The sequence below is a fragment of the Neltuma alba genome, unplaced genomic scaffold (assembly GCF_004799145.2).
Source record: "Neltuma alba isolate B1F8T4 unplaced genomic scaffold, ASM479914v2 tig00010952_pilon, whole genome shotgun sequence".
Taxonomy (NCBI): Eukaryota; Viridiplantae; Streptophyta; class Magnoliopsida; order Fabales; family Fabaceae; genus Neltuma; species Neltuma alba.
Window position 1 is genome coordinate 237,990 of NW_021635722.1, and position 26,242 is coordinate 264,231.

The 26,242-nt window shown below is 32.4% G+C and overlaps 2 protein-coding genes across 2 annotated transcripts; both read right to left on the reverse strand.

Moving 5' to 3' along the window:
- Positions 1-370: 370 nt before the first annotated feature.
- On the reverse strand, positions 371-2,929 carry LOC114760245 ((3S,6E)-nerolidol synthase 1-like). The gene is made up of 6 exons (XM_028949512.1): positions 2,398-2,929; positions 1,695-2,067; positions 1,383-1,601; positions 1,167-1,305; positions 816-1,064; positions 371-652 (listed from the first exon to the last, which is right to left on the reverse strand). Exons 1-6 carry the CDS (start codon positions 2,927-2,929, stop codon positions 371-373), a joined length of 1,794 nt encoding a protein of 597 aa, XP_028805345.1.
- A 13,942-nt stretch (positions 2,930-16,871) lies between these two features.
- Positions 16,872-24,914, reverse strand: LOC114760234 ((3S,6E)-nerolidol synthase 1-like). Its single transcript, XM_028949500.1, has 8 exons — positions 24,910-24,914; positions 19,219-19,411; positions 18,852-19,122; positions 18,386-18,758; positions 18,088-18,306; positions 17,872-18,010; positions 17,517-17,765; positions 16,872-17,338 (listed from the first exon to the last, which is right to left on the reverse strand). Exons 2-8 carry the CDS (start codon positions 19,384-19,386, stop codon positions 17,063-17,065), a joined length of 1,695 nt encoding a protein of 564 aa, XP_028805333.1. The 5' UTR covers positions 19,387-19,411; positions 24,910-24,914; the 3' UTR covers positions 16,872-17,062.
- Between the last annotated feature and the right edge of the window lie 1,328 nt (positions 24,915-26,242).

Genomic DNA, 26,242 nt, shown 5'->3' on the forward strand with positions numbered 1-26,242 from the left:
GTGAATTTTTACTGTTCTTCTGTACGAAATCACCGTAGAACAAAGAGATCGATCGAGAGAACTAACAAACGAGGGAAATGAATCTAAACCGGAGATGATACTGTCGGTGCGTGTGAATTATAATCGGAAAAGAAGTTGATCATATAAAGCACTGTGGGGTGGCTTGGGAAAAGAATAGATTACCACTATGCCCTACACCAACCGATTGCGATATTGGGGTCTTTCTCGTACAACATCACTCTTCAGGCAAAAAAAAAAAAAACAGTACAACATCACTCTTGGCTCTTCCAAACCCCTCTAAGCCCTAATATGAGTATGACTTGTCTTGTCTCATTCTTGCATTTGAAAAAGAAGTTCGTGGGAATCATAATCACAGAGGAAGTTTATCATAAAGCAACGACTTGACTTCGGCCTCTAGTTTGGGAAGGCATTGTTTATGATCGTAACTGTACATCAGTGGCACCATCCTCGCCAGATTGAGGATGCTTTCTTGATTTGAAGAAAATGAGTTGTCCATTATGAACTCTCTGTTCAGACTCTTCCACGCATCTGAGATCTTAGCCCTCACCAACTTTCTTGCCATTTCCTTGTTCCTCCTCTCCTTCTTCACGCATTCCATATATGATCCATCCTTCCCTTCCTGATTCTCGTCCTACAAATTAATCAATTAAACCCTCTTCATTCACATCATACTAACTTTTCTGTAACTATATGTATATATATGGTGTTTTGTGCGTTACTGGTTTCTCCAGTTTCTTAAATTCGGCAGAAACTGAACGATTTAGAGAATGTTGATTTGCGAAGAGAATGTTTACCTCAGCACTTCCCAAGTCATCCCAGAGACGAAGAATTGTTGGTGCGGAAGAGATGATGGTTGGAGTATTGTCTATTTTCAGCACTGATTCGTTGGTGATTCCTTGACCTACTAGAAAGAAAATGTGAACCAATACTATCTGCACTCCTGAGCTTAGTATCCCATTCTTCGAGTATTCTTCTGCACTGCGTATCTTCCCTGAAGCAAACCATTCTGCTTCTATCAGAAATACTTCACACAAGCTCCCCCACTGCACCAAGTAAAAACAAAACCAGTGAACAATTAATGTTTCAAACATTTGAATCATAACAGTAAAATTGTGATAATGCTGAATATATATATTTATACTTACCGCTTTTCGGAGGGACGAACTGGGGTCCCATCCATGCTTCGGATACACTTTGTAGCTGATTTCATTGGTGAGATCATGGAGTGCCTTAAAGCATATCTTCATGTAATCGGGTAGCTCTTCTGCAGCTTCAATATCCCATCTGTATATATTCAAACAAGATCAATATCTGTGATCTTTAACTTGTAGCAGCAATATTTGCAGGAGTGATAAGTATACCTTATAACAGCTTTTGTGAAATGAGTTGGTTCTTCAATGGTCCCATATATATTAAAAATGTCGTCTATTAGGTAGACGAAGGAAATTGGTTTTGTGAGCTCCACCCTTTCTTCTGAAAAAGATGGATCTGCTAAGCATCCCAGTGACCAAATGTACCATTTCAACGGTTGGTTTCTAGCATACTTCAACTCGTTCGCTAGTCCACGTTCAGTCCACCATCTGAAAATGAAAATAAAATATATATTTTGGCAAGTATATAATGGTAAAGAAAAACCTTTTTTTTTTTTTGTTGGAAATATCTTAGAAGCATACTTAGAAATTTGAAGGATCTCCATTTCGTATGCAGATTGGAGCATATTGAAGTTCATTTTGGCCAAATCTTGTAAGGATTTGAGCCATCCGTTCATGCCATGAGTGCCTTGAAATAAGTTTCTGGAAGTGAAAATTGGCAGACTTTTGTGAAACGGTTGCTCCAAAGTACTCCTCACAAACTCAGCTTTATCAACACCAATGTAGGCACTTATTTCCTTTAGCATCTTCTCGCTAAACTGTTCAGCTTCATCAAGTATGGCTTCTCCCGGCATTCTTAGTTGTGAAGCCTCATATAATTCTGTCATTCCCTTGACATATGCGCTTACCTTGTCGCTAAACTTCCCCTCCTTTGCTGTAAACTTCTCAAACACCTCTGCAACTCGACAAAAAGAAAACAAACTATTTTAGCAGTACTCTTTCAGCAAAAAAATATAATTAGAGAGTTGATGTTGATCCTGTACATAAGACCTATTTCACATATTTATATATTGTTTTCAAAATTAACCATATTGATATTTTATTGACAATAATCAAGTAGGAGAGGAAGGAAGGAAATTAAAGAAAATATTTGAGATGTTTTAAGAAAAACATAGTATATTAACTAGTATCCTTAATTTATTCAAGTTAGTCAATTAGGTCTTATATTAAGAACCGGTAGAGGAGTAACATGATATGTTTCTGTTTTTAAAGTATCAGTCCCCACCTGCAGGTACAGAATAACCTTGCTGTCTCAGAAGGCGGAAGAGAAGAGAAACCTGATGAAGATCATCATGGTCGTAGCCACTTCCATAAGTGCTGAAAATCGTGCGTTGAGTTGCGAGGAATTCGTCAATTTCTTCTTGGAAGTGGTAATCGATGTTCAGGCGTTGCATAGCATCAACCATGTACAAGCCTTTAACTGAATGTTCACCCACATTCTTAAGAACGTTCTTATACAGTTTGAGCTCTCCTTCCAGATTATCGCAAGAGGTGATCCTGCCATGGAAGAATGTTATTAATACAGAAAAGCTCCAGAAAACACGTGGCGTAGAATATATAGAAATAACTCGAAGGTTTCCACAACTTACAAAGTTTCTCAAAGGGGCAGAAGGGCCTTTTTCAGTGATGATCCATTTGTCAGCAGTAGGCTGAGAATAGAGTTTGAAGGAGGAGGATCTGCCAGAAAGCTCTGCTTTTGTGGAGGCGAATTTGGGATGGAAGGAGAAAATGGAGGATTTCATACTGATCAGTGCCATGAAATATACAATATTCAACCTCTCAGTGATGGATTAAATATCTTCTCTCTGTGATACTTGAAAGGATTATTGCAGCGATATTTATAGGAGTCTGCCACCACCTGCATGAAGATCAGAAGGAATTGGATCATCACATTTTATTTGGGGGATAGTAATTTGGTCACTTACGTGTTCAACCTTTATAATTATATTCCACCAAACATCAAAAATTACTGAGATATCTCCCATTGCAAAATTTATTACCCAAAGATCCCTTTTTTTTGGCCAGAAAAATTTATTTAAGGATTTAGGCAACCCATATTTAGCATGTGTAACTTTTCTCCAATTACGTGCAACTCATCTTTAATTATGTGAAAAATAAAAGATATTTACACACGGTTGAAAATACATTGCACACAATTTAAGAAAAGTTGCACCCCCTAAAAATAGTTTGATTCTGCTCAAAAACTTGGGTCTTTATGTACATTTAAATAATAAATTTTGCAATGAAATATTTTTCAACAACTTTTCCGTAAAAGCATTCTCATTTTTGTCTATACGTTCTAAAGGAACAAGAGATACGTAGTTGTGTCATTTTTATTTCATTTTCAATTCGACTGGAACTAAACTCAGTGCTTATTCGACTGGATAAATTTTAGGCCATTAAATTTTATACAAACAGTTCCTATAATGGAGCATATTTGGTAAATGAGGTGCTTCCACTTCAAAAATATTTTAGGGTACTAGATAAATTATAAAATATTTTAAGGTGATAAATGTATTTAAAAAATATTTTAAGGTGTTGGAGGAACTATTGTGCCTGTAGATCCGAATCTAACTTTAAATTCTGCCATAACTATGATATTTTGTCAAAATTACTTTATTTTGAAGGGAAATTGCTTAAAAGCTTCTCTTCGACAAATTAATTAGAGGATGGGATTTGCAATAAACATAAAGGTATGGGTCCTTCAAATGTTAGTAAGTGTGGTAGGAAAAATATTATATTGCCCTGATGGATGCTAATTACATATGACGGATCCTCATCTGTATATCACTGATCCTAATTGCATATAATAGATATTTAGTTGCATACGGAATCTTATTGTATATTACGGTTTGTAATTACATATCGTTGATCCAAACTTACATATTATTGATATTAATTGCATATTGTGAATACTTAGTTACATATGGTATTTTATTGCATATCACGAATTTTAATTGCATATAATTGATTCAATCTTGTATATCTAATTACATATGTGGATGCTTAATTGCATATGAGACCTCATTACATAACATTGATTCTAATTGCACATTGTTGATCCAAAGTTGCATATGCCTAATTGTAATTGCATATTGTGGATGCCTATCTATATACGAGACCTTATTGTATATCACTGATCCAAATATGCATATTACTGATTCTAATTGTATCTACGTTACTATTTATATAAATAAATTCTTTTATCCAGTACTCACAAACAAATTCTTATCTATAAATTAACATGATAGAAGTGAAATCTATCATATGCAATTAGCATTCATGGATAAGAATTTGTGTGTGAGTATTGCATAAAGGAATTTATTTATTTAAATAGTAACATATATGCAATTAGAATTAGTAATATGGAAATTTGGATCAGTGATATACAATAAGGTCTCATATGCAATATGCAATTCAAACAAGCCATATGTAATTTTGGGTTAATTAAATGCAATTAGGATTCATAATATGTAATAAGATATCATATACAACTAGACATCTATAATGTACAATAAAATCAGCAACATACTAGTTTTGGATTAACAATATACAATTAGTATTTGCCATATACGATTTGGTATCTACTATATGCAATTAGGATCCGTGATATGTAAATAACGATACGTCATATGCAAATAGCATTAGTTAGAGTAATATGATCTATTTCCTATCATACTTAATGACATTTGATGGTCCCATTCATTTATATTTATTGCAAGTTCTATTTTCTAATTAATTTGTTAAAGAGGCACTTTTAACCAAATTTTTTTTTTTTCTAATTTGAATGCGGCCGCCCAAAACAAATTCGAACACGCATCTTCTCTTAGTCAATGCTAATGTGTTTCCCGTTCAGGAATTCAGCCAACAGTTAATTATTACGTGTTAAGAAGCTTGTATTGATATTGATGATAATTGTTAAAGTACTACTTATTATTAATATTCACTATTCATGAATTGTGTACATTGCAACTATTTTTAAAGAATTATTTCTTTGTCTAGTTCCTTATCCCCTTTTATCTACATTCCTTTAGTTTTCTACACTTTTAAATAAAGTATAATGCTAAAGAGCCAAGAGATGGGTATGATTTTCGAACAGGTTTTTAATTTAATCTTGTATTAATCCAATATTCCTTGCATGATGACAAGGGAAAATAATATCTAGTTTTTTCATTCAAGTATGTAAAAAGTATTTCCCATTGACTAATTGTTTTTTTTTTCAAAAAATTATTCTATTTTGCTCTCGCATAAACAATTGATCTGAAATTATATTAGTACGGCACCAATAATATTCGACAAATGTGAATTATCAATTAATGACAGGTGCGATGTTGCGTGGGTAACCAATAAAATCGTTTAACGATTCCTTAGCGATATATAAACAGGAAAAAAAACCAATAAAAATATCTTTATATCGGAAATATTTTTTGTTATAAAAAGTACTATCTCCTGTCTTAATTATAGGAATTTATTTGTATTTTACAAATAATATCTTATAATTAGGACATGAGGTAGTACAATCATGTTCTTAATTCAAGAATATTAACAATTTGAAATTATTGAACGAAATGATTGTAACAAATTAAAATAGTATATACATAAATTAATAATTCTTCTAATACATACATAAATAACATAAAAAGCATTTTTCCCCCTTTTATTTCTGAAGTGTCGAACAGATCGGTTGTTAATCTTCCGAGTCTCCTTGATACGACCGCCATGACCGTCCCGCAATAGGCCACCCTGCCAGCCGCTCATGTTGGATACTGTTAATAAGTGTTGACTATATTTTGGGACCATCCATTACATTTTATTAAAATTTAAATAATATATAAAATATATGGTTCAAGACCCTCTTTTAGGACACTATCGAGTTATGTTGGTTTAATTTTAGTTAATACCCCAGGAGTGAGAAATTTTGTGCCCCTATGTAGTAGAAGGGATGTTGCTAGTATATTATCTCTATGTAAAAACTAGTTGGAGATTAGATCTAGTCTTAAATATAAAACCTTAATTTACTTTGTTTTTTATTTTTTTCCCCAAAACATCTATAGTATTGTAATGAGTTCTCACACAATTAAATAGGAAAATTTCAATCATCTAATATACATGATTGAAGACAATAGTTTAGAAAGATCAACATAACAAATAACCAACTTAATTAATTTTTTGTTCAATATGTCCAAAATAGTTATCAAGCTAATGACTCTTAAGAGTTGGTATAATAGTGGTTTAAGTCCATTAATTTCTAACCGAAAGGGTTAATAACTCAAGTTAATGATAATTGAACTCTAACGTTAAGTGTCTAGTACTGCTTCTGATCCTTAAACATTTATAAGGATTATGTGACCTTACTTTTTGCAGGATGGATTTATTTAATCTTAGGCATGTCATATTCTATTGTGTCTTGGTACCGAAATAACTCTTTAAGATTGTTGAAAATATCCTTCTTAGAGAGCCCCCCCCAAAAAAAAAAAAAAAACTGGAAATCAGGACAGAAGAGAGGGGGAGAGCTTGGGGATAGAGTTCGGTGCCTTTAGACCTAAATGCTCTCCTACCATGCATGAACATAACATTACCTTTTACGGGTAGAAAACTAAGACTAGCTGTCAGATATTTCTTAAATTCGTGGAGTACCCTCTGTGCACTTACGTTTCTTAAAAGGGATATACTACCTCTCTTCTTGAATATATGAGTTAGTTTAATAATTAATTTAATTATAAATATAAGATCTCAATCTATTTTGTCTCTCATATTTATCTATTTTTTTCAAAGTAGTAATTGTACATGTTAAAAATTTTGTTAAATGATACTCCTCTAGTCCTATTTATAGGGCAGAGAGAGAATATATTTTTTAGTCCTATTTATGAGGCATTAAGAGAAATTTTTTGCATAAATGTATAATTTTACCCTTCATGTATTATTGTTTAACTTTGTTTATATGAAGTATAATGTATATTAAATAATAATAAAGTTGGAAAGTTGTTAGATTTTAAATAAAAGTTAATAAAGTTTAAGATTTTCCTTGGTCTATGTGAAATATGTTGGAAGTAACTTGTAAATAGGATCAGAGGAATAGTTTTAGTTAATACGCATAATTAGTAATATTTTGAAAAAAAACAACACCTATTTATTATAAACAACTAACTTAACTAATTTTTTAAATCTATTTAAATTAATCAATTAATTTTTAAATTAAGTACAAAAACTAATATAAAAATTATACAACTTATCTCAAGCTTCATTCAATTGTGTGTGTATATATATGTATATGTATGAGGTTTTACTTTTTGAGAAGGACATATGCCAACTATTAAATCTCGAAAAATGTACAAGGGGCAGGCGTATGAAGGCCACCGAGCAAAACACAGCATGAACTTTGTTCCCTCCAATGTTTGTTGCTTTGACTTTTAAGAAGGGGAGTGTGTGGTTTATTCCTCGTGTTTATCATGTTTAGTAGAGTGGAAAGATTTTTTAAAAGTCATCCTATTAATCCCAATCTTTCAAAAGCTGAGCACGACGTTTGAACTGGAGAGTGAAGCGGGTTAAGGTTCAGATGTTCAGGTCGAACTGATAATGTAATTATCCCTCCATCTTTTTTTATAAACAATCTTAAATTTCATCACATAATTAAAAAAATTAATTAAAAATAATAAATATGTAAAAATTAAAATTATTTTTCAAAATACCTTTATTTATGGAAGAGAGAGGGTATAAAAAAAGAGAATAAAAAATATTATAATAAAGAAAGTCATAAAAAGAGAGAGAATTTGTGGTGAAGAGAGATGATGATTTGGGAAGTGAGATAATAAATATATTAAGTATTAAAATAAGTAATTAATATGGGCAAAATAAAAATTTATTACAAAAATTTAAGACAAATTGCAAATATTGCTTATATTTAGAGACAAGAGGGAAATGGTAGCTGTTGCTTATAAAAATGGACTGAAAGACTAATTAAATTAAAAAAAATATCACATACATGTATAATAATATAAGTGCAAGTTACTTCCTCCAATTCTAATTGTAAGACCCATTTTTTAGTGTAATAATAAAAAAAATAATAATAATAAAATAATGTTAAAATAAAAAAGCTAAAAAAAATGTAAGAGTTTGTCCCTCAATTTGAGTTGCCCGAATATCAAATCTAAAGTTATCTTTCTTCCTTGTTTAAGAACAAAAAAAAGTCATCTTTCTTCCCCACGTTATCATCTCTCTTTTTAAAAAAAAAATTGAAAAAAATTAAAAATTAAAAATTTAAATTTTTATAATAATTTTTATCTCTAAAAATAATCACAATATTATAATACAAATAATTTTATTGTCTTCAAACTAACATTACAATTGTAAATCTCCCAATGCATTAAAAAAACAGAGATCTTATTATCTTAATATTATCCCAAATATGGTTGTATCTAGTTTTTTCCTTTATTTTGTCCAAAAATTAAGTTTTTTTCTTCCTCAGAGTATTCTGGTTTAAAATAATTTCAAAAACCATTGCTAATTAATTAATAAATATTCATTTTCCCAAGTCTAAAACCTACTTCTCCACTGCAACACGTTTCTCAACCTTCCAAAAATCACTTTCTTTTCTCCCACAAACATCTCTTTCTTTTGTTTTCCGTGTCCCCCCCCCCCCCCCTCATTTCACTTCTTTCTTCCAAGTTACCCCGTCGGCGGAAATGTTATTAAGGATGGGTTCTTTCACTTCTTCTGCCTTAGAAATCATACTTTCACCGGTGTACATGCTAAAAATCCACTCTATGGTAGCGCAGCTTCTTCTCCTCCGTCTTCTTCTTTCTCCTCTTCCTTCTCTTTCGTTTTTAATTTAAAACCCAACTCTAGTTTGTTTGGTCTCTGTAGCAATGATCTGGTGGACTAGTTTCGCGACTAATTAGATTATAAAAGTTTTAGACAAGTTGTTCAAGTTGAATTCCCTATTTTTTCCTCTTTGTTGAGAACGAAATGACATCATTTTGAGTTTTGAAAAAATGGATGTCCATCAAATTTATATTTTAGTAACTTTGTTTTATTAAATTATGTGTAGTTTTGTACAATAATATTTTATTTACTTGTAAATTAATACCTTTCTATTTAAACATTACTCTTTAAGTTATATAGGAACATTTTTATATATTTTAATTAACTTATTTCATTTTAATCTTAATTGATTTGACCCTGAATTCACCCAAATGTGAACTTTTAACCCTTCTATCGTTGTCTTAATATATTCAATGACCAATTTTTACTGCCTTGTTAAAAAATGGATGAAAACGGAAATGCAATGAAAATAAATAGGAAAAAGTAACGTATGCGTTTAAAAGTTAGGAAGCTATCATTCATTTGCGTATCACAAATTATAATGACTTTTTCTTAGTCTTTATTAGAGTGTTCAGACTTCAAAATTCAATTGGCCAAAAAAAAGGACTTCAAAATTCAAAGGCTTGCTTTGAACATTTTTTTTTTCATACGCTAAATTCCTTGAATCATCCTTTTTTTTTTCCCTCCCTCTCTTTCTCCTTTTCTTGTAAGAATCTCATATCTACCTTTAAATAAAAAAATAAATTATTTATATTTAATATTTTATAAAACTATTATTATAAACATGAATAAATAAATTTAAAATTTTAAAATTTAATATGTACAGTTCATAACTGCAGTACAACAAAAAATTAAAAAAATTAATTTATAAAATATTATAATTTTTCATCAAAATAAAATATTATGATAGTACTTTTATAAAATGTTAAATTTCATCCATTTATTCTTAGATCTATGGTATGAGGGAAATGGAGAGGAAGAGAGGGGAAGGAAAATTTTAATGAGCTCTATTTAAAAAACTAGAAAAGTGGGGTTTTGAAATTTTAATAAAGAGAAGAAGTAATATAAAATAATAATAAATATTAATTGAAAACTCTTAACCCTATTTTTTTTAATTTTTCAAATTGAGCTTGTTAAAATTTTTCTCCCCTCTTCGTTTCTCATTTTTCCTCAAATCACATGGACCTTAAGAGTGCAGATGACATTTAAAGAAGAAAAAGAGAAAAAAAAAAAAAGAAGGAAGGATGTACTTCCGTTTTTGTTTTTTTGGCCGGAGATGTGCTTGCGAAATTAGAAATGAGAAGCGGCATGATCTGTATATTCTATAACTTAATTTGATAATTATGAAGAAACCAAGATTCATATAAAATAAATTCTATATTAAATCTTATGAGTTAAGTTTATACTTTATTAAGCACATGTATTCTTTTATTTGAGACAATTCAACTAAATCTAGATTTTTTTTCCAGTAAGAATTTAAATATTAGTTTGTCACATTGTGAGAGGCTAGTTAAACTCAACCCCATTAGTTATTTAAGTTTATATTTTGTGTAATACGCGGGTAAAATGCCTAAAATTGAGACATATGTATTGATGTATAAATTATAAATAATTTAAATGATACAGTAACGAAACTGCTGATAGGGTATGCCGAATTTTTTTTTGGTTTCAAAAGTATGCCTAATGCCGTATTAATTTATGAAAAAATGGCATTAAAAGAAAAGTTAAAAATTATAATATTTCAATTTAGGTACCTAAGAATTCAAAATTTTAAAAGAGAAAGTAGTGTCTAATTTGATATTTTACAAATATAGTCAAATCACTAAAATGCCTTTGTATCATATTTTTAAAAAGAAGCTATCAAATTTGTTATTACCAGTATATTTCTTGTCATTAACTGTTTAAGACTTGTCATTATCAATTCTCAATTTATCAATAAATAATTTGTCATTGGCAATACATTTCTTTCTATGTGCTCTTCAACATTTATTATTACCAGTTCACAACTTATTGATAAACTTTTTGAGATAAGGGTTTTTTTTATTAATTATGTTTGTAAAATACCTGATTAGGTATGACTTTCTCCTTTGAGATTTTGAAGGCTTAGGTACTTAAATTAGAATATAGCAATTTTCAACTTCTTTTTTATGTCATTTTTCCTTAATTTATTAGGTAAAAAATATACAATATTATTTTCACATCTTCCAACTTCCATACACCATCCATTTGAAGAAAAAATGTAGCAGTATTTATCAATGACTCGGACCTCATATGATTCCAAACCAAACACAAGGTTTGGTTGACGGTTGTCCGTATATGTTTATTGTCACCCAAAATTACAGGTAGCTAATTAAAAATCAGATGAAACTATAAACGTGATAAAAAAATTAAAGAAAATCTATTAAAATCAAGTGAAATTGTAAAAACCTAATTAAAAAGCTACAGAAATCTAATTGAAAATCAGTTATAATTTAAAAGACTTCCAATCTAATTTTCCCTTATAAATATTGATACGTTGACAAAACCCACTGAATGGACCTGATCCGAGAGCTATAGATCTTGAGGCCCAGAACAACAGTTTAGGAACTCTTTGGGTTTAGTCACGTGTGTCCATGAGTTTCAACTTGAGGTCTCAGCTAAATTATTTACCTCAATTTTGAACGAGAGGACTTCATTTTTATTTTGTCGTTTCTTGAAGCCGGACAGCTCAAGATACTGTGGGTTCTCAAGAAGAAGAAGAAGAAGAAGCCAAATTATATGTTTTAATTCTATACAAGTTCAACAACTGCTTTTGCCTGTGGGAGCAAGAGCGGGACCTTAGTAAAGTAGCAAGACGATGATTAAATGTGAAACTTATACAAACGATGTTGAAAGGGTGCGGAGTAATGACAGGGCTAGTTGGTTTGCGAGAAGAGGAAGGGTAATTACAGTGAACAGTGACGGCTTGGGGATGTGGGAAGATTTGGAACTTTAGTTGGAACATAAGTAAAGCTAGAGCTGAGAATTGTTTATCTCGGCAGATCAGAACTTGGGCAGCTGCAATGCTTTGCAGGCAGAGTTGTGGGAGAAGATAGCTGAATGGAGACAAAAGGGGTGGGGAATAAGCCACAACCACTCCGTTAGGTGCTTTCAATAGCGGCCCATATTCAATTTTCTTCTTCAGGTAATGAGCAGGAAATAACCCACAACCACTCCATTAAGTGCTTCAGAAACCACAACTTGCATGTACATGTACCAAATGAAATATTTAATCATTGGAAGAAGGCTGCGGGGTTGGACCAACAAGGCGTGAAAATGGCTGCCGTGCACGCCCAGTATCCCCCCTCTGACCTGGTAATCATCTATCATTCACTTTTGGATCTGACGTGGATCGAGAGAAAGCTTGAGCAAGTTCAACCGCTGAAGTAGCTTTAACTCACTGCTGATCAACAGCATCGTAAGATTTTTTCTGCTCAGCAGGCTTACGCCACATCTCAGGTAAAGGTTTGGTGTCAGTCGCTGTCATGTTTCTCCGATTATCACCGTGCCAATTCCTCCTCTGCGTTCTCTCATCACCAACCCACTGATCGCTCCTTTCAGGTTTTCTTGCATCCCGTTGATGAGCATCCTCAGTCTTTTCTAAATAATGGGTCTGCACTGAACGATCAGAAAGCTTCTTGGCCCTATTATATTCAACCCTTCACGCCAGACATTTGTAAGAATTGTATCTACTTTGACCATATAGAGATAATGGAAAACACACGAACAAGACAAGTCATTTACCTATTTTTCTCTTCAACTTCACCATAGTTGTTAATTGCAGCATCATCAACTCTAATCTATCATTCTTACTTCTAGTCTCTCTAATGACCCTTTTTATATATATGTTCAAATTACCTTTAATAATTTTTTTTTATCATTTTTCTTCAATAATGTGACACCAACTCGTTTCTATATATATTTATTATGAATTTTATATTTTTTTCACAGGACTAGACATTCATCTTAACATCTTTATTTTTAACTATTATGCTCTTTGCCGTTCCCTTATATAGGTCAACATTCAATTGCCTTTGGAATACAATTATAAAATTGTAACTATAGACTTGGGAAACAATAATATGAATGGTCGTCTGACACTGAGTGTAAAACCCTTAACCTTAAAAACATTATAACTCATCACAAAATCACTACTATGGTAGAAAAGGAAAACTGTTACAACAAACTACCATAGTAGAAAGAAATTTGCATAACTTTAGAAATCAACATTTAAAACTCGGTTCCAACTCAAAGTCCGTTGCATGCAACTGAAATCGTTCATTTACATCTACTGGGCCTCCGAGCCTTCGGCCCGGGTAACAAAACACAACAAAATTAGCCCATCCACATGGTTTCCAACAATGTAAATCCAAGTTCCATAATCAGTAAAAAGGGGCCTCCGGCCAATTCAAAATAAGAAGATACACTTTCTCCGGTTTACAATAAAGCCGGGCAATCAAAATAGTTTAAAAGGACCCTAATCGTGGCAATATACAACTAGCCATACATAAACAAAAGCTAGAGGCCTAAAGCTAACCAAGCTCAAGCCTCCGCGTCTCTTCCCGAAGGCACACGCCTAGAACCTTCACCTGAAAACATTGTAAACCACGGGGTGAGACAAAGTCCCAGTAACCAACCTTTCCAATACTAGGTACTGCTAAATAGGTGCTCGTGAGGTGTCAAGTGGGGCAATTCACAATTAACATAATAACAAGATAGCCACAATAAATCATGCGAGTGAAATGATGCAAATCCCATTAACCCAATCCCTCACTTTGGGGGATTTTCAGGAGCCGGAGCCGGCCTATCCCTCACTATGGGGGACGTAAGGAGCCATAAAAGGCCTATCCCTCACTCCGGGGGACGTAGGGAGCCAGAAGGCCTATCTCTCACTATGGGGGACGTACTAAGCCAACCATCATGCATTAATGGAGGCCTTACCACGTGGTAGTAACAGACAAACTCTCACCAAATTCCCAATCAATGCATCATGCTCAAATCATAATCAAAAAGTAATATTCATTTCACAATTAACCTCATTCAGTGGCATATCTTTCACGATTCCAGAACTCATTCATCATTAGTCAAAACCCCCACAAGACGGTTTTTCCTTTTTATATACAACATACGGTTCGAACATAATTACTACTTAGAGTACAAAGCATAAATCTACTCACAATACCACAGAAGCAAGTACTAAGGATTGGAAAGTGGTTACCTCTCGCCTGAGCAAGGAATAACAAACCGACAATGTGGCCCCGTGCACCACCACGACTCACAACCGGTCTACACAAGCACACAAATACACAACCATCATATATTAGCTTTCAAACTAATAATGTGGCCAAAAACTCTACCCAACTCAAAGGGTATATCTATCAAGGCAACACTCCAAAATCATACCAATCCATTAAAACCTCAATTCCTTTCCAAACATCAATTAAAATTCATAACCTCAAGGACCCACTATAGGAATTCTACACCCAAACATCCCATTTGAGCAATTAAGGTTCCAACAACAATTCTAAACTGATTAAACATCCAATTTAACCCTCCTTAACATAACCCAATTCACAAAACTCAAAATCAACCTCTACATTATCATCCTAAATCCCAAATCATCCATCTCCATAAACCCTAGCTCCAAAAACTCAAGATTCTTTAAATCCAAGGAAACTACACCGATTAAATACCTAAACTAACCCAATGCAATCAATTAAACTCAAAACAATCAGTCAAAAACCTCAGTTCCATCACAACTTAGAAAAACCTAGAGTTCCACTAAAAAATCCTCAGAAATTTCAAGAAATTCCAAGAAAGAAAGAAGATTAGAGGTTAAAATCACTTACTTGAGGTAATGGATCCTTAGAAATGTCTTTCCCAAGCCTCAAAACCGAAACCCTAGCAGAGCTCCTCTCTCCTCCTTCAGATTTTTCTTATTTTTGCACGCTGAACCCTCCCGCGACTATATAGAATCGCGACCTTTCGCCGCGGCGAATCCCAATCTTCGTCGCGGCGAACTATCCCGAGGGATTGCTCTCCTAAAAACCTGACTTCGCCGCGGCGAACTCCATCTTCGCCGCGGCAAAAGCTTCCCGAGAGGAAACTCTCGCTCGCCCAGAAAAACTTCACCGCGGCGAAACCTTCCCGAAAGGGAAGCCTCGCTCACCAGAACCACTTCGCCGCGGCGTCCCCTAGACTTTGCCGCGGCCAAACCTTCCCGAAAAGACACTCCCTCCTGAAACTCCCGGTGCGCCGCGGCGAACATACCCTGAGAGGGGTACGTTCACCTATTCCTCCAACAAACCTCAAATTCAACCCAAACACCCAGATCAAGATTAAATTACTAATCTATCCTCAAAATCAACCCAAAAGAGGCTATTAAAACCCGATAAGACTTAGGATGTTACATTGAGGCACCGTTTGGATGCACTTGCAAACCATGGTTTGGAAGCCCAAACCATGGTTTGCACAAAATGCTATCCAAACACCCCCCTCAAAAACCAAAACCATGGTTTTGGAAAAAGCAAAAAAATTTTGCTTTTGGAGAAAAAAGGGAGAGTGTGAGAGCCTATAGGATATGTATCTTGTTATTTTTTTTATAAACATATTTAATCTTATATTTTATAAATATATATACATATTAATTATTTATTAATTATATTATTTTATGTATTATTAATTATGTTAATAAAAAATATATTATTAACAATTTTATTCCTCTAAATTAAAATATATCATAAAATCTATTTTTTCTGTAATTATCATATTAACTTATTTCTTTTTTTAGTAATTTGTATATATAAAAAGTGCTTCTGATAACAACTATCCAAATACTCTCACCTCTCAAAATAACTTTTTCATAAAATCTATTCTTTCCAGAATCTATTTTTCTCAGAATCTATTCTCCAGAATCACTTTTCCAAACCACGGTTTGGTTTCATCCAAACACACCCTCAGACTTGTTGATAGGCTCCATGTTTTAAATGTTTGAATTCAAGTCGAGGCGTTTATAAAATAAATTGAATATATTCCCATTTATGGTTGGCGGGAAAAAAATACATCTCCGTTATGGCGAGTTGGAAGGGGGACACCTGGACATGGAGGGTCCGAGAATCTTGACTTCAGACATCAAATTTCATTTGCGCCTACGCAAATATTTTAAGAAATAAAAAAAATTAAATTGTAATTTAATATTTATGTGTTTTTTTCTTTAATTAAATTATTTAAATTTACCTTTTGAGCAATATTAAATCTTGTAATTTTGTTCTATCAGTATTTTTAGTCTCCATGCAAAGGATTAACAATGTTAATAGAGCAAAATTAAAAATTTAATAAAGAGAAAAAACACACAAATACCAAATTAAAAATTAAAAATAAATATAGGTACATTCAATATGGGTAATAGTAACTTATATTTTTATTTTCTATTTTTTGCTAAAAATACATAATTCTATGTTATTAATCCAAATATTACATCAGGGTACAAGATCCTTTGATGAAACTTGTGGTCCAGGCTTGTAATCAGACGTACGAGTGTTCCTCAGTGTCAACAGATAACATTAGGATATTTTATTGCCAATAATTTTAGTGAGATTCATAATAGGATATTTAATGATCCATCACCGTAGGCCTATCTTCAGTAACATATAATCATAGCCTCTTTGTGATTTAATTACACAATTAACTTCCTGAAAAAATTACTTTTACCTATTTTTGCTTCCTGATGCTACCCAGGCTGCCTAGAACTGCCATATGGCTCATATGTCTCTGTTTAAAATTTAAATGAAAGAGATGCTTCCTTTTTCAACACAAATAAAACTATTCATAATACGCACAATATATTTTTCTCATGCGTGCTCGCTGGTCCACCCACTATGTATCTATGAGGCCTTCGACGTAACACTCACGTGAAGGTTCTCTTTCATACAACATCACTCTTGGCTCTTCCATACACGTAGACGCAGAGAGAGAGAATCTAAGCCCTAATATGAGTATGACTTGTTTTATCGCATTCTTGCATTTGAAAAGGAAGTTTGTGGGAATCATAATCACAGAGGAACCTGATCATAAAGCAACGACTTGACTTCGGCCTCTAGTTTGGGAAGGCATTTTTTTTTATCGTAACCGTACATCAGTGGCACCATCCTCGCCAGATTGAGAGATGCTTTCTTGAATGATGAAGAAAATGAAATGAACTCTCTGTTCAGACTCTTCCACGCATCTGAGATCTTAGCCGCCGCCACCTCTCTTGCCATTTCCTTGTTCTTCAGCTCCTTCTTCACGTATTCCATATATGATCCATCCTTCCCTTCTTGATTCTCGTCCTGCAAATTAATTAATAAACTCCTCTTCATTCACATCATTGATCATATACCTGACTAACTCTTCTCTAACTACGTGCTTTTTTTCTTTTAGTGTAACAGCGTTTGAACTGATATTTCCGTCGTATTAATTAAGAGATAAAGTACTGTTTGAACGTTGACTTGTGAGGATAATGTTTACCTCAGCACTTCCCAAGTCATCCCAGAGGCGAAGAATTGTTGCAGTGGAAGAGATGATGGTTGGAGTGTTGTCTATTTTCTGCACTGATTCGTTGGTGATTGATTGGCCTAACAGAAAGAAAATGTGAACCATTACTATATGCACTCCTGAGCTTACTATCCCATTCTTCAAGTATTCTTCTGCACTGGGTATCTTTCCTGAAGTAAACCATTCTGCTTCTATCAGAAATGCTTCACACAAGCTCCCCCACTGCACCAAGTAAAAACAAAACCAGTGAACAATTAGTGTTTCAAACATTTGAATCATAACATTAAAATTGTGATATTGCTGAATACACACACACACACACACTTACCGCTTTTCGGAGGGACATACTGGGGTCCCATCCATGCTTCAGATACACTTTGTAGCTGATTTCATTGGTGAGATCATGGAGTGCCTTCAAGCATATCTTCATGTAATCAGGTAGCTCTGCTGCAGCTTCAATATCCCATGTGTATGTATTCAAACAAGATCAGTATATGTGATCTTTAACTTGTAGCAGCAATATTTGAAGGAACGATAAGTGTACCTAATAACAGCTTTTGTGAAAAGAGTTAGTTCTTCAAGGGTCCCATATATATCAAAAATGTCGTCTATTAGGTAGATGAAGGAAATTGGTTTTGTGAGCTCCATCCTTTCTTCTGACAAAGATGGTTCTGTTAAGCATCCCAGTGACCAAATGTACCATTTCAACGGTTGGTTTCTAGCATACTTCAACTCGTTCGCTAATCCAACTTCAGTCCACCATCTGAAAATAAAATAAAATATATTTTTTGACAAATATTTAACGGTAAAATAAAATCTTTTGAAGTATTTCAGAAGCACACTTAGAAATATGAAGGATCTCCATTTGGTATGCAGATTGGAGCATATTGAAGTTCATCTTGGCCACATCTTGTAAGGCATTGAGCCATCCGTTCATGCCTTGAGTGCCTTGAAGCAAGTTTCTGGAGGTGAAAATTGGCAGACTTTTGTGAAACGGTTGCTCCAAAGTACTCCTCACAAACTCAGCTTTATCAACACCAATGTAGGAACTTATTTCCTTCAGCATCTTCCCGCTAAACTGTTCAGCTTCATCAAGTACGGCTTCTTCCGGCATTTTTAGCTGTGAAGCTTCATATAGTTCTATCATTCCCTTGACATGTCCACTTACCTTCTCGCTAAACTTCCCCTCCTTTGTTGCAAACCTCTCAAACACCTCTGCAACTCGACAAAAGGAAAACTATTTTATCAGTCTTTCGGTAAAAATAATATAACATCATATGTTGCTGTTTTTGAAGTATCGGTCCCCACCTGCAGGTACAGAATAACCTTGCTGTCTCAGAAGGCGAAAGAGAAGAGAAACCTGATGAAGATCATCGTGGTCGTAGCCACTTCCATAAGTGCTGAAAATCGTGCGTTGAGTTGCTAGGAATTCGTCAATTTCTTCTTGGAAGTGGTAATCGATGTTCAGGCGTTGCAGAGCATCAACCATGTACAAGCCTTTCCCTGAATGTTCACCCACATTCTTAAGAACGTTCTTGTACAACTTCAGCTCTCCTTCCAGATTATGGCAGAGGTGATCCTGCCATGGAACAAAGTTATTCATGCAGAAAAGCTCCAGAAAAGACGCGGCGTAGAATATACACATAAAAATAACTCAAAGTTTTTCACTACTTACAAAGTTTCTCAAAGGTGTAGAAGGGATTTTCTCGGTGATGATCCATTTGTTAGCAGTAGGCAGAGAATTGAGTTTGAAGGAGGAGGATCTGTCGGAAAGTTCTGCTTTTGTGGAAGGCAATTTGGGATGGAAGGAGAGAATGGAGGATTTCATACTGATTAGTTCCATGGAAGAAGATGATGATAAATATCTACTTGATTAATGTTTCTATACTGAAAGGGTTAGTGCATAAAATTAGAGAGGATGCTCAGCCGCATTTATAGGAATCGCTAGCCACATTTATATGGATAAATTTATGTTTGATTATTGGATGAAATTGATGAGCTGATAGGAAAGCTAACAAAAAAAGGGTAAATTAAATTACCACAATCCATTCGTATATAAAAAAAACCATTTATACTTATTAATTAGTTACAATAGAATATAAATTAAAATTTTAAAAATATCATTTTATTTATCGAAAGTGGGGCAAATAGGGGGACCCTCCTTGCGTCGTTTTCTACAAACTAAACATGCATGTGCAAAACATTTCTTTTTTTGTGGAAAATGAAATTAATCGCATTTGCGTCCTTGGATTTATTACTTTTGCAAATTTTTTTAGTAAATTAAATTACTATTTAATTTAAATTCAAAGATTTTTTTTAACAAAGATAATTTAAGCCAAATGAGAGGGACTTCTCTATTAAGAGATTTCAAGCTTCAAGTTTATCTAAGGACATTGAGTTATTTTGATTCATCTAAAAATCATTAATTAAAAATATATTTTAAAATTTAGGTCTTAAACATGTTGATGACAATTTCAACAACATAATTAATTTTTTCTGGCTAGCTAATATATTATTAAAATCCTTTTTACTACATTTAGTATTATATATATATATTATATGAGTATTAAGGACAGATATTTCAGAGATGAACAGATATATCGTTGAATAGGATTTTTTTTAATATTAATAACAATAGTGATTAACTAAAAATTGTATGTGGTTGCAGTGAACACCCAAATTAAAAAAGGGTGAGAGCCCCGCATACACTGACTCTCTCTGTCATTAGATTTTGATATTTTTAAGTTTTTTGAACGTACAAATGAAACTCAACCTTAGACATATTTTGAATTAAGAATTCTTTTAAAAAAATCTTTAATATTTTTATTTAACCCATAATGAACTCAAATTTATGATTTTGAAGTTTATATATATAATTTGAGAAGTTAATTAGGAGTCCAGGTATAAAAAATTAGGCAGGTCTCACATCATATAATAGAGACTGGCTTTTGGGAAAAAAAAAAAAAGGTAAAATTTTGTTGGGGGGTAAAAGATCAATTAATATTAGGCCAAAACGTAAGACTACATTCAGGTGGCCAAAAGGGTATCCATGATTGAATAGTGTCTGCTTTCAACGTGTGAGAACTGAGAAAGTAGTTGGACTTACGAAAAATGCGGAGCCGCAAAGAGCGAAAGTGCTTTGAGATGGATTGATATTTCGTGATTGTGGAGGAAAGGCTTTTGATGTTGACAATATGTTTTAACAACGTTTATATTTTATTAGCGAGGAGTGGACTCATAATTTTCAAACTCATAAATTCGAATTCCATTAATAATGTGATGAATTTATTAGTGAGTAATATGTAAATAACTCTGTAAGCACTTTTTGAATTTAAAAGCGTATTCTAACCTTGATGAACTCAGGATCAAACGATTCACTCAAAGATATTTTATTGTTTTGCTTGTGTGGTTATGGTGAAGTAGAAGCACGTCAAGAATAATTCAAATAAATAAAGGACAAAGCTAGAGTAATGGTATCGATTGAAAATAGAGTTTTAATTTGTTAACCATAGAAGATGATATTTCCCACCAAGCTGATGCGTAGCTCTTCTATCCAATGAGCAATTAATTTTTTCCCACCAAGTATTCATAAGTCTCTCTCTCTGGAGCTTTGTTATACTCTTTTTGTTTCTTATTATAAGCTCTAAATGACTAATTCACAGAATATTAGCTAAAATTACTCTAAAAAATAAATAAGTTAAAAATATATTTTTATTTTTAAATATGTCTTAAATTTAAAGTTTATAAATAGGATCTTTCTCTCTGACTATAATGTGAAGTCTATTTTGTTTATTTTCATGTGTTGGGGGTAGGCATGATCAATCCGTAGTGGATTATGCTTGGCCCATTAAAATTGGCTAGGGGGATCACATCCTTAATGCCAAATATTAACTCCGGCATTTAATAATAAAATTAAATGAAAAATTAAGTTTTATATTAACAACTGATGATAATATTTATATAATCAAATACATTTTCATATACATTACATGAGATCTTTTATATTGATTTGTTATGGGATGAAAAAAAAAGGAAGAAAGTTCGGAATTGCAGCGTTGAGCACGTTTCATGTACAAACAAAGAAAAATACTGTTGGGCGAGAACATTGACTGTGAACTGTGAAGGCTAATAGGTTTGAATTTTAAGAATGTGTTGGTCCAATGATAGTTAATTTCTTATCTATTTGATTTTTAGTAAAGGGCCCTCGATAATATCTAGAAAATGGTTATTTTAAATAAAAAAATATCTTTGCCTAACATGGTCTGTTTGGTTTGAGGGGAGGGGAGGGAAGGGAAGGGAGGGGTAGGGGAGGAGAGGGAGGTTTCATCCTCACCTTGTTTGGTTTGATTAAAAAGGAGGGGAGGGGAGGGCATTTAATGATCCCTTGTTTGGTTCAAGGAGGGGAGGGATAGTAATAATCAATTTACCATTTTACCCTTACATATTAGTTTATGTTTTTTATTGATATATTATATAAATTAATTTACATCTTAATTTAAATCATATAATTTAATAAAATTCAGTCTTATCATGTTAATATGTGTATTAAAAAATTGGTACAGTAATTTTTTATTCTAATTAATATAATAATATATTTAAAATAATCAAATTAACAATTTTATATGCTCTAAGAAAAATGAAATTTTATTCTCTTTAGGCTATCTTTTTTTCCAGCTTTAAAATATATTTAATAAATAATATATTTATAAAAAATAATTAATTTTATAATATTATAATTTTTTATTTAAATATTTTTTATTTTTAAGTAATGTTTTATAATATATTTTTAATTATAATAATGTATATATTTTTTATTTTTTTTACTTAGGATAATATATTTTTTATTTGAAATAAATATTATAATAATATATTTTATGGGTAGAAGTGGAATATTGAAAAAACTATAAGGGCATAATGGTCCAAAAATTTGGCTCCCCTCCAAAAACTCCCAATTTGGAGGGGAGCCAAAATGGGGGGAGGGAGGGGGGAGGGGATATTTTAGCTCCCCTCCCCTCCAAAATTTTTAACCAAACGAGGAGAGGGGCTCATTTGTCCTCCCCTCCTCTCCAACCAAACATACCCTTAGTTGCAAACGGAGCTAAGATCGACGAAAGAGCAGGAACCCTCCCTTGATTCTAGGTCCAATCCTTAAGCCCTAAGCCGAAGCAACAACCCTCCGTATCGGTGGACCCATTGCTATGAATACTTTAAAATAAACAGTTTGACGAAGAAATTTTCAAAGCCAACAAAATTGATTAATTAACAGGTTTGAATATTTTGGACTTCGTGGGACCGCCGTGTCATCGTGGAGGGAAATGAATCTAAATCCGCGATGATATTGTCGGTGCGTGTGAATTATAATCAGAAAAGAAGTTGATCATAAAGCACTGTGGGGTGGCATGGGAAAAGAATAGATTACCGCTGTGCCTTCCATCAACCGATTACGATATTGCCGTCTTTCTCATACAACATCACTCTTGGCTCTTCCACAGAGACAAAGAGAATCTAAGCCCTAATATGACTATGACTCTTGTTTTATCTCATTCTTGCATTTGAAAAGGAAGTTTGTGGGTATAATTTGGTCACTTACGTGTTCAACCTTTATAATTATATTCCACCAAACATAAAAAATTACTGAAAAATCACCCATTGCAAAATTTATTACCTAATGATTTATAAAATTTATTTAAGGATCCCTTTTTCTGGCCAGAAAAATTTATTTAAGGATTTAGACAACCTATATTTAGCAGGTGTAACTTTTCTCTGGCTATGTGCATCTTATCTTTAATGAGGTAAAAAAATGAAAGATATTTACACAGAGCTTAAAATACATTACACACAAGGTAAAAAGGGTTGCGCCCACAAAAAATAGTTTGATTCCGCTGAAGAACTTGGGTCTTTATGTACATTTAAATAATAAATTTTGCAATGAAATATTTTCAATAACTTTTCCATAAAAATATTCTCATTTTTGTCTATATATTCTAAAGGAACAAGAGATATTTAGTTGTGTCATTTTCATTTCATTTTCAGTTCGACTGGAACTAAACTCAGTGCTTATTCAATCAAATATAAAAGTAGACCACGAGATACAAAGAATAAATCAGTTGGATAAATTTTAGGCCATTAAATTTTATACAAACATTTTCCTTAAAGGAGTATATTTGGTAAATGAGGTGCTCCTTCAAAAAAATATCTTAGGATACCGAATAAATCATAAAATATTTTAGGGTGATAGATATACTTAAAAAAATATTTCAAGATATTGGATGAACTATTGTGCCTATAGATCTGAATCCAACTTTAAATTATGCTGTAACTATGATATTATGTCAAAATTACTTTAATTTGAAGAGGAAATTGGTTAAAAGTCCCTCTTCAACAAATTAATTGAGGAATGAGATTTGTAATAAATATAAAGGTATGGGTCCCTCAAATGTCAGTAAGTGTGGTAGGAAAAATGTAATATTATCTTGACAAATGCTAATTACATATGATAGTTTCTTATTTGTATATCACTGATCCTAATTGCATATAATGGATATTTAGTTGCATAAGGAATCTTATCGTATATTATAGATCATAATTACATATTGTTAATTGAAACTTGCATATTACTAATTCTAATCGCATATTATGGATACCTAATTGCATATGATATCTTATATACGTGGATGCCTAGTTGTACATGAAATCTTATTGCATATTACGGATCCTAATTACACATTGCTCATCCAAGGCTGCATATGCCTGATTCTACAAATTAACACAATGGAAGTGAAATTCATCATGTCTAATTAGCATTCGTAGATAAGAATTTGTATGTAAGTACTGCACGAAGGAATTTGTTTATGTAAATAGTAACATATATATAATTAGAATTAACACTATTCAAATTTGGATCAATGATATGCAATTAGGATCCGTGATATATAATAAGGTCTCATATGCAACTAGGAATCCATAATATTCAATTAAAATCAGGCACATGCAACTTTAAATCAATTACATGCAATTAGGATTCGTGATATGTAATAAGATATCATATGCAACTAGACATCCATAATATGCAATAAAATTAGCAATATGCAAGTTTGGATCAACAATATATAATTAGGATTTGTAATATATAATAAAATCTTATATGCAACTAGGATCTGTGATATACAAGTGAGGATATATCATATATAATTAGCATCCGTCAGAGCAATATGATCTTTTTCCTGTCATACTTAGGGGGTGTTTGGCAACTTCCAAACTATGGTTTCAGAAGCACTTTTTCGCAAAACGAGACAAACTCCTCCACATATTTACTTCATAAACCGTAAAAGCACTTCTGAAACTATGGTTTGGTTTCTATCCAAACACCCTTTTAATGACATTTGATGGTCACATACATTTACATTTATTGCAAGTCCCATTCCCTAATTAATTTATCAAAGGGGACTTTTAACCATTTTTTCTAATTTCAATGTGGCCACCCAAAACAAATTAGAACACGTATCTTCTCTTCTCACTCAATTCCATAATGTGTTTCCCGTTCAGGAATTCAGCCAAATAGTTAATTACGTGTTAAAAAGCTTAGATTGATATTGATGATATTACTACTTATTACTAATATTCAATATTCATGAATTGTGTACATTGTGATTATTTTTAAAGAATTATTTCTTTGTCTAGATTCTTACCCTTTTTTAATTCTACAGTCCTTTAATTTTCTACACTTTTAAATAAAGTTTGCACTAAAGCATATATTTGATTCTTTAACTTTGTATAAAATTTCAGTTTGATTCCTTAATTTTAAAAAATATACATTTGGTCCTTTAATTTTAAAATCATTAGGTTTCAATGATCATTTTTTGTAACAATAATGGATATTTTAAAAATTAAACTTAATATGTTAGTATTCGAGACTATTTTATCAACATTTAAAATCTTAATGTCATTAATTTTTTTAACAAATTTGGGATTAAAAGACTTAAAATATATTTTTTAAAGTTAAAAAATCAAATTAAAACTTTGTGTAAAGTTAAAAAACCAAATGTATACTTTAGCCTAAAATTTAATACTAAAGAGTAGAGAGATGGGAATGTTAGAAAAGGTTTTTAATTCAATCTTGTATTAATCCAATATTCCTTGCGTGATGACAATGGAGAAGAATATCTAGTTTTTATTCAAATGTGTAAAAAGCATTTCTCATTGAATAATTGTTGTTTTAAAAAAATTATATTAGTAAGTGATCTATTTTACTCTCTCAGATTAAACAAGTGATCTTAAATTATATTAGTAAGGCACCAATAATATTCGACAAATGTAAAATATCAATTAATGAGAAGTTGCGACGATGTTGCGTGGGTAACCAATGAAATCGTTTTAAAAATTCCTCAGCGATATATAAACAGAAAAAACAATAAAAATATCTTTATCGAAAATAATTTTTGTCATAAAAACTACAATCTTGTTATTAATTAAGAATATTAAAAATTAGAAATTATTGAACGACATGACTGTGACAAATTAAAGATAGTATATGCATAAATTAATAATTCTTCTAATACCTACATAAATGATAAATAACATAAAAAGATTTTTTTTTTGCCTTTATTTCTGAAGTGCCGAACAAATTCAAGGGTGTTAAGTCTCTTTGATACAACAGCAGCGGCCCGGCAATCAGCGACTCCGCCAGCACCTCATGAGTG